Consider the following 10,248-nt stretch of genomic DNA (forward strand, 5'->3'; position numbering starts at 1 on the left):
AGGAAGGGCTGCTTATGCACAGGGAGACAGCTCAGGGCGCAGGAGAGTATGGAGGGATGGACACTGGGAAGAGGTAACTATGGGGAGGAAGTGTGAGGGGAGCTGTTGCATTGTGGTAAACTGTGGTCAATGACATGCGACAAAGTATATGTGAACTACAGTATGGAAAGCGAATTTGCTCTGTAAATCTTCACCCAAATCACAATAAATAATAATTAAAAAAAAAACAAAAAACCCTCAACCCTACCTTCTCTTGTGATTTTTGACAAGTTTTCTGTCTTGATTCTGGAGGTTTTCACAGCATACCCTGATGTTTTGTTTCTTATACCAAAACCACTGTGTCTAACCATCACCTTCTATTTTCTTTTATAAAGTGTTGCCTCGATCAGTTTCCCTTGGATTTCAAAATAACTCAAACTTTGACGGTTTTAATTAATCACTCAAAATGTATGGCACAATTTTCGAGCAAATTATTATAAACAAGATTTATTTTTACAGAGCCTATTAAAAAATCTAAATAGTAAATCTTTAGCTCTCATGTAATTTACTAATAAACTATTGGAATGAATAAATGTTCTGATTATGTTCAACATGCTCATCAAACCTTGTGGAGCTCTGGGCTATTTTATCCATGCATTCAGAATTTCAATAGTAATAAAGGACCTTGTAGATCCTCCCCATCTTATGCATAAAGAAGCAGAGGCCTGAAAGAGCTATTAATTACCTAACAACCCACAGCTCATTAATGCTTCCTGATTCTCTAGGACAGAATAATTACCATTAGGGATATCTTTATGACCTTTCAAAAACAGTTTGATCTTCAGAGTACTTTATTCTCAAGCTTATTTTATACTGTGTCTACTTTCTCACTTGAAGATTAGTTTTACTTTGTACAAAATTTGTCATTTTCTATTGTAAATAATGGCCACTTTAAAAATACTATCATGAAACAGTCTATTTCCAAAATAGAAGGGAACATGAATTCTGAGAGGATAAAATGAGAAAACTAATAGTGAGTTAAGTCAGCTCTTCTCAAGTCAAAATTTCAGCATGGTTACAGCATGTAAGGACAATGTATTCACTAGCACATCAGTTATCCTAATATTCTAACTTTAAAAATTCAAAAGGGGTCCTCTCAACTATTTGCACTGAGATAGGAACACAGGTAATAGTAATTAAAAAAAAAATCTCTATATTTGTGTTTATGTTAGAATCTGGGTATGTCTACACAGGTAATTGAGAATTAGTCACTCAGCAGAGAAATTCTGATTCCTAATTCTGGAACATAATACAAATTTTTAAATATAGTACCAATGGCAAATCCTTGTAGCATAACATTTAATACACAGATAGAAACTGAGCTGTGAAATTTAATATGTATGAAGTAGAACTGCCACCTCATTTCCATGATTTCTTTTGAAGCCAAGAATGTGAAATTTATTACTTCTAAAATGAACTAAAATTAGAAGTCAATTAAAATACTATAAACTATCAGAAAAATTTGGCACTTTACCTTTATTCTTACAAAGAATGACTTGTCTTCTGTCTCAACAAGGTAGAACAGGAAGGTATTTTTACAAGCCTCTTTCATAACACTTTTTAGTTTGACATGTAAACTGGTACACAAGTCTGTAATCATGTCTTCATAGGAGGCTGACCTTCTCGGGAGAGATGAATACATCTCTTGAGATGTGGCATCTTCAGAAGTAACATTTAACTCTTTATCTTGGAAAACTCCTTGGTTGCTATTCATCATCACCTTGTTGAATTCAGCATATTCATTAAGAATAAGTGAGATATCATTCCGAGATTCTTTCAAAGTGCTGCTGTTATATTTCAATTTGTTGAGGTGCAATGAAACAGTCTGATTTTCTTCAGAATTTGGAAGATGATGTCTACTGTGGCTACGTCTTTCCTTCCAAAATGAGGAAGAACTGTCCAAATCACTCAGCACGTGGCTTCTCGTGTGCTGATTCTGTCGCCTAGGGTCTGAGTGCACAACTGTTACCAGAAGGGAGCTGCTCCTGGGCGCAGAATGTGTAACAGGGGACTCAGATATTTTTGTCAAAGGGAAAGCTCCAACAGCTATTTGAATAGGTGCCTCCTTCGCAAAGGCGTTGGCAAAACAGGTAGAATGCTGAGAGTCCCCGTTCTTTACAAGTTGTTTTAATTTATATGCAAAGCGCAGATATTCTACATCTAAAGTGTTCTGGGTGAGGTCATCTGCTATCTGCCAAGTACTTGTCCAGGAGCTGATCAAGCCACATTTTGCAGTGAAACTGGGGTGTCTCCTCAATCTGTGCAAAGTTCTTGTGGTATCTTTGAGCTCCTTAGTTACAGTAAAGTTAGCATAAGTCCTGGGGATACCACGGAGATCTCTTATTTGTATGTAACATGGCACACATTTATCTTCCTTCTTTAATCCACTGGACCAGTTTCTGGGAGGAAGTCTCGTCTCCAAGCCTGGCAGTTTGTAAGAGTAGCCCCATTCTTCATTACCACTATTGTTTATGTTCATGAAAGAGTCATAACCATCTTTAGTAGCATCTTTTCTCCTGTTGTAACTACATCTCAAGGTACAAAAATCCTTTATGTCTAATTTGGGATTTCTACAATCAACAAGAAAGTCTTGATCAGAGTCTCCAGAAAGTGGTTCATAATGTATGTCAGAATTCACACCAACCTCCATGTCTCTATCCAAGATTTCAGAACCATTCTCAGCCCCAAGCTCTTTGTAAGTGTTCTCATTTTCCATATGTTCTTTAGAGACTCCACAAACAAGAGAATCAGAGGATTTTGGAACAAAGGAAGCAGAAGGCTCTTCACTGTTATTTTCACTGGTGTCTGCTGTATTTTGGTTAGAATCAGCATACATGGCAAAGAATCCACCATTCGAGAGACCTTTTGTTTCATATGCTGACACATCTTGCAGCACATGGATTGTTCGTTCACCTTTTGGAGAAGATGTGGTGTTAGACTGAAGGTCAGTACCTCCTAGATCTATGGTTTCTGTACACAACTCAGCTTTAGCTTCACTATTCTTAAGCAAATTGGCCATTTTGACTACTGATATTTCCTCAGTTTGAAACCCTGTCTGTGCATTTATTGGTCTTGTACAGTGGGTTAATGTAGCATCATCTGACGAAGAACTAAATTTTGGGACCTCTGAATCAGAGTTCAAGGACTTGACCTGCAAATAATTACCTCCATTTGTTTTCAAATCATTGCTAAATAGATTTTTCTTAATGCTTTTAGGGCTAGTTGGCTGTTTTAAGGACACATTCACTATATCACCTGAAGCAGCTGTAGAAAGAAATGTGTCACCCAAAGACTTATTTTCAGTAATCTTTCTAGAACTAAATGGAGGTTCACTGGTCTCCAAGATAAGATGTTCTAAGTCCAAATTCCTGTTTTCTACATGAATTGGTTGTAACGGACTTCCTGATTTTATCAGGTTTTCAAGAGAAGGTTTGAAGTCATCTCCATATTTGGCAGCTGAGGCAGGCTGGTTTAATTTAAAATCACAGCACTGTACCTTTTCTGAGAAAGATAAAATCTCATCATGCTCACTTTGGACAATATCCTCAGTTACTTTACCAGGAAGGGTTAAATGTCTATCTTTTCCTCCTAGATGACTATTTAATACGAGAGGCATTTCAGCATAACATTGCATTTGTTGTACCCAAGTTAAGTTATCTTGTCCCACTGGATGGGTGGGACCAACCAAACAATTTTTTTTTTCTGTTATGGCTAAATCTACTGATTCAATCTGGGAGTCTTTGTTACTTTTCTGACACTGTGTATCATGAAGTTTTAAACTACATGGAGAAATGACCTGAAATTGTCGTTTTTCCTCAGTTGGTACTAGGGGGTCAGGACTAGAAGCTGGTGACACTTCTTCAATTAAAGAATCAAAGGGAAATTCTGAGGTAACATGAACTTCCTCTGAAATCTCAAGGGTGGAATTGTCTTTAGAAAGCACTACAGTAACTGGCTGAAAATCATCACCTTTTCTCTCCTTATCTTCTAATGGCTCTTCTGACACTGATGTATAATCAGCAGAATTTACTCCTCTGTTTGCTATGATCGTTACCTCTCCTGGATCAATTATTTCTTCAGCTATATCCTGAAGTTCTAAATTTGATAATGGGGCCTCTTCAAGTGGCTCTATTTCATCAACTGGAATTTGTTCTCTGGGACTTGTAGGTGGTGAAATTGTTAAAGTGAGGTCAATGTCAGAATTTTCCTCCGTTAACTCTAGGCTGATCTCCTCCCCATTGGTAAGTGCTGAATTAAATGCTTCAAAATTTATAGTTTCACTGTTTAGACAATCTTTGCCATTCTTTCTTAATTCTAAGGAGCCATCTGATATATTACTTCTTGATGAAATGTAGTTAAGTGGATAATTTCTTTCCAGGTTGTTAGAGGCAGATGATGAAACTATGTCTTCAAACTGTTTTGGCTCTATAATCTCTTCTGAAGATACAGTGAAGAGACTTTGAGTTTGCAGAACAAAGTCTTGAGAGAGTCTCATTTCTTCACTGGGTAATGAATAACCAGAACTTTTAACTAATGATATTGCCTCCATTACCACTGAATTATCAGATGATAACGATGACGACGACACTGGAAGAGGACTCTCTTTCTTTAATGAACACATTTCTTTATTAAGTGTTTCTCTACTTACTGAGGAGGCACAAAGGTACTTATTGCCTTTTTGTCTTAACATTGCTAGAGATGAAATGTCCTTAAGACCTTGTGTTTGTGCCTTTTCATATGTGGACACAGGATGTCTAAGAGTTGTACCAGATGATACTTGTTTAATCAATTCCATATTAAAGGCTGTAGATTTATCAGCTCTATTTACTTCTGTCTGTATTGGTACATAGGCATTGTTTTCAAAAGTGAGAGTAACTGGTTCCAGATTAATCATTACATACCCCATATTATCATCTTTTTCCAATGAAGGCTGACATTCTTTGTTTGTGGGGCTGTTATGTTGGATAAGACCCTGCACAGCCCCTGTTTTTGCTTGCATTGTTTCATGGAAAATATCAACTTTGCTTTCAAGAGTGCTGTACACAGACTTTTGACAAGCCAAGGACTGACTGCTGATCCCATCGCAAGTCTTGGTGAATGTGTTCTGTGTAACAATATCATTATTAGAAGTCATTCTTATATTGTCAAGTGGCTGAAAGGTTTTATCTTCATCAGGACTAGGAGGTCCATTAGTTTGGGTATGTCCAATACTAGAGGGCACATTAGAAATTTCTAGTTTATCTGATGCTTCTTGTTCAGCTTTTTTTCCAATGATCTGAAATGATAAAACAAAATTCAGAAATAGATTTTTTTTTAAATATATATACTTACATATGTGAAGAACAGTAAAGACAAGGACCAACTTTAGTCTGTCTCTTCTTTTTCTCCTTCTAATCTGTAAGAGGGAGCTCTGGTAGTGTAGTGCCTAAGGCACTTGACTGCTAACCAGAAGGCTAGCGGTTCAAACCCACCAGCCACTCCTTGGAAGGAAGATGGGGCAATCTACTTCCGTAGTGATACTGCCTCAGAAACCCAAGGAGGGGTCGCTATGAGTTGGCACATAACAACAACATTAACAACAATCTATAAGAATATCACATGGAAGAGGTCGAGTAAATTCTTCTGAGACAGGCTTAAAATAAATCTGAAATAAGCAACTTTATTCTTTAAAAATACACTCAGATGACAACTCCAAAATTTTCTTCACTGAACAGCCAATTTTTAAAAACTGGACTTTTTGGAAGGAAAGTGGCCAGATCACTGATAGTTTAAAGGCTCGAAAATGGAGTTTATTTCCATCACTTAGTTCAGAAGTTTAGCACTGAAAAAAGTATTCAATTTTAATTGTTTTTAATAAATAGAGATAATTTTAAGGTAAAGAACAGGTTTTTTTAAAACACCAATTTTCAATTAGATTATAAATATACTATACTTTGAGAAAACAGAGTAAATTAATTACTGCTCCTGTACTAAAAATAGACTTGGTTGCACAGCGGTTAGAAAGCTCAGCTGCTAACCAGAAAGGTCAGTGGTTCCAACCACAAGCCGCTCCATGGGAGAAAGATAAGGCAGTCTGTTTCTATAAAGATTTACAGCCTTGGAAACCCTACAAGCAGTTCTACTGTTGACTAGAAGGTAGTGGGCTTGGTTTGAGTACTAAGAATACGATGACTAGCCATTTTCCCAAGGTATCAATCTCCACGCCAGTAAACAAAGGTCCCCAGCACTGGTGGTGCAGTGATTAAAGTGCTCTGCTACTAACTTCACTGGGTAGTAAATCCACCAGCCACATGATGGGAGAAACATGTGGCAGTTTTCTTCTGTAAAGATTATAGCCTTGGCAACACTATAGGCCGTTCTACCTATACAATCTCTCTGAATCCTATGAACTCAACAGCAATGGGTACTCCCCTTAGTTATCTTCTTTGCTTATCACAGTAGATAATCTCTTTCTCATTACACTACCTCCTTTTCCAGAGCAAAATAAAACTTATCAATGTGATTTACATGAATACATAAACAACAGGGACTGATTTAAACAATAAACAACAACAAAAAAACTATTAGATTCTGATTCGAATGGAGCAGCTAGAGTTTGAACCACCACACTTTCAGTTAGCAGCCAAACACAACCACTGTGCTACCAGGGCTTGGATTTAAACAGTAGCAAGAAGGATTTATGTTAAACATTAGCAGAAAGGCCTCTGGACAATTTCGATGAGATACAATTTTGATGACCTCATAAATAGGGTTTTATTGTTTTGGTTTTTTTTTTTTTTTTTAAAAGGCTGAAGCATGATCTTGATTAGAATATGGTAAAACAGACTGATTATACAATTGTCCATACTTAATAGTTAGCTTTTGGAACATTATTAACAGAATTCCTACTATGTCCTGAAGCATACATGTTGGAAGTTAGTAACTATATTTCAAATTTCTTGTTAAAGACATTTCTGCCTTAAGCAAAAGAAACCAACCCTAGTTATAAGGTAGGTTGAAGCTGAGACTCAGGAATTTTACAAGGATTTGACTAACCTGATATAAAGCATTATGAAAGTCTTGCTGGTGAGAATCATTCTGATTACCTTTCTATAACCCTCTCACAATCATGCTGTGGCTTTAACATTTGGCCACAAAATCTCACCATCCGTGGCTTGGCTTTTTCTTATATCTATCTCCTGACTTAGCAGATGCTACACCTTGCTTCAAACTTTATGAAATGCAAATTGTGACAATCGTGCCATATTTATGTTTATACATACATACATATTTATTTTCCACTACAAGGAAAGTGTAATGTTTCTAACATAATGTCTGATCATTTAAAAAGAAATACTAACTTAAACACATGAGTAGAAGCAACATGCTATTGATTTCTGATGCTTATCATGCTACAATTCTCTTTATATCTTAGTCTATTTGTAGAATAAGGGAATGGTATTGTATGTGTGTATGTGCCTGAATAATGTATGTGCAGTATCTAAGAAGATAATGGAAAATGTTTTGCAAGTATATGCTAGAGAAATTGTTGAGAATTATTAATCTTTTATTCATTTATTTAATTTTTATTGATTTGGGTGAAAGTTTACAGATCTAATTCACTCTCCATTCAGCAGCTCACATACAGTTTGTCTCATGACATTGAATGCAATTTCCCACAATGCAACAGCTTCCCTCTCACTTCCTCCCCATAGTTACCTCTTCCCTGTGTCCTTTCCTCCCATGCACTCCTGCCTCCTGAGCTGTCTCCCTGTGCATACACAACCTTTCCATTCTCTCATGGGGAATCATTAATTTTAATAATCTATCCTTTATTCTTCTTTACACACAACTCCATGCATGTCAAAAATCATTCTTAAAATCAGTACGAATGAGAGTTAATTACATATTACAACAAAAAGTACTTTATAAGTATATAGATAATAACTAAAACCTGCCAAACTAAGATATAAATATTTTCTTACTCTAAAGTAGTAATTCTTAATTGGATTTTATGTTTCTATTTGAGAATCATGAAATCTATGGGCCTCATGTTAAAAAAATAAAAAGCATATATGTAATAAATATATATGTGTATATACATGTGGTAGTTCAGTTGTGTATCATCTTGGCTGGGGCTGGTTGAATGGCTGGGCAGCTGGATGTAGTATTCTCCATGATAAGACTGATAATCAACTCCATGGTGGAATCTACTGTGAGCAGCTACAGTAGCTGTCTTAGGGAATGTGGTCTGCTTCTTGTATATAAGCAGAAGCCTTGGGGAATGGTCTCTAGCTTATGGCACGCTTAGACCCTACATTTAGCTGTGTCACTATTCAGCAGCCTGCCATGCTCTGCTGACCTTGGGACTTACAATGGAACTTGAACCACACCTGCCGTGTGGTTTGGTGCCGTGTGGTTTGTTATCACCGGGACTGTGCCTTTTTACTTGTCAACCTTGGGCTTGGCAGCCTCAGCAGCCAGAAGCTGTCTGAGTGAAGAAAAGTCTCTAGCTTCTGTGAGCCAGGAGCAGGAGGCAGAGCTGAAGCCCAAGGCTTGAGGGGCTTTCACCCAGCCCCTAGAGCCTGGTACTTTGAATTTGGATTTCTAACCTCCGAACTGTAAGAGAATAAACTCCTGTTTGTTAAGGCCATCCCATTTGTGGTATATCCTTGTCAGAGCGGCAATAGGTAACCAGAACAATACACATAAATACATAATATATGCGCATATATATATACACACACACACACACACACACACACTGACTTAAACGTTGTTCATGTGGGATACCATCAAAAGGAATAACCTATGTGTAACTGAAATTCCAGAAAAGGAAGAGAAAAAGAAAACCACTAAGAAAATTGTCCAAGATTTGTTGGAAGAGAATTTCCCTGATATGATGAAAGATAAGAATATATCCATTCAAGAAGTTCAATGAACCCCAAACAGAATACACCCCAAAAGAAAATCACTAAGACATATCATCATCAAACGCATCCAAACCAAAGACAAAGAAAGAATCCTGAAAGCAGCATGGGAAAAACAAAAAGTTACTTACAAAGGACAACCAATAAGAATAAGCTCTGATTTCTCAGCAGAAACCAGGTAAGCAAGAAGGCAATGGGATGGTATATATAAAACCTTTAAAGAGAAAAATTTACAACCAAGAATTATATACCTTGGCATATAATTTGAGGGCAAAACTGTCCCTCAAATATAATGGTGAAATTAGGACATATCCAGATAAGCAGAAATTAAGGGAATTTGTTAAAACCAGACCAACCTTACAAGAGATAGTAAAGGGAGTCCTTTGAACAGAGAACCAGAAATAGCAAACAAAAACTGACCATTAGTACACAAGATGACAGAACCCAGAAACCAACACAACTATGGATGTACCCAAACTAAAATACGCTTAAAAGATTGGAAACAGGGAACCACAGCAAATGAGGACAACTACAAACCAAAAACAGGGGAAAAGAGTGTAGTTACAGAATTTCTAAATGGTGAGGAAGTCAAGAGAGTTACAAGATAGAATGGACTGTTCTAAACTTGGAGAGAAAATTATGTATCACAGAGTAATCTCTAACAAAAACGATAAACCTTCACATCACAATAAAAGAGGACAACAACAAATATTCAGCAAGTACTAAAAAAACAGCAACAAAGGAAAGATAACACGATTCATAAACATACTGAGCTCAGCACAGAAAAGTATATGGAACAAAGAAACCAAGGACACCACGAAAAAACACGTATCAAAATGACAGCAACCAACTCATACGTGTCGATAGTCACACTGAATGTTAATGGAGTAAATGCACCACTCAAGAGACAGAGAGCTACAGACTGGATAAGAAAACACAATCCATCAAAATGCTGTATAAGAGACATACCTTAGATACAAAGACAAAAACAGACTAAAAATCAAAAGTTGCAAAAATTGTACCAAACACCTAAAGAAGTGAGAGCCATTACAAGAACAGATATATGCACACCCATGTTCATCGCAGCACTATTTACAATAGCTAAAAGATGGAAACAACCTAGATGTCCATCAACTGAAGAATGGATAACCAAACTATGGTACATACACACAATGGAATACTATGCAACACTAAAGAATAATGCAGTATCTGCAAAACACCGCATAACATGGATGAACTTGGAGGACATTATGCTGAGTGAAATAAGTCAATCACAAAAGGACAAATATTGTATTAGTCC

At 36.8% G+C, this 10,248-nt stretch overlaps 1 protein-coding gene across 1 annotated transcript in view; it reads right to left on the minus strand.

Moving 5' to 3' along the window:
- The window catches only part of TASOR2 (transcription activation suppressor family member 2), a 126,277-nt gene that overhangs the window by 18,359 nt on the left and 97,670 nt on the right, over positions 1 to 10,248 (minus strand). The window contains exon 19 of the mRNA XM_042780229.1: positions 1,514 to 5,314. Coding sequence (XP_042636163.1) covers positions 1,514 to 5,314 — 3,801 coding nt within the window. The remainder of the gene's footprint in view (positions 1 to 1,513; positions 5,315 to 10,248) is intronic.

Source organism: Orycteropus afer, unplaced genomic scaffold (genome assembly GCF_000298275.1).
Source record: "Orycteropus afer afer isolate SDZICR_OR568_19922 unplaced genomic scaffold, OryAfe1.0 scaffold00028, whole genome shotgun sequence".
NCBI lineage: Eukaryota > Metazoa > Chordata > Mammalia > Tubulidentata > Orycteropodidae > Orycteropus > Orycteropus afer.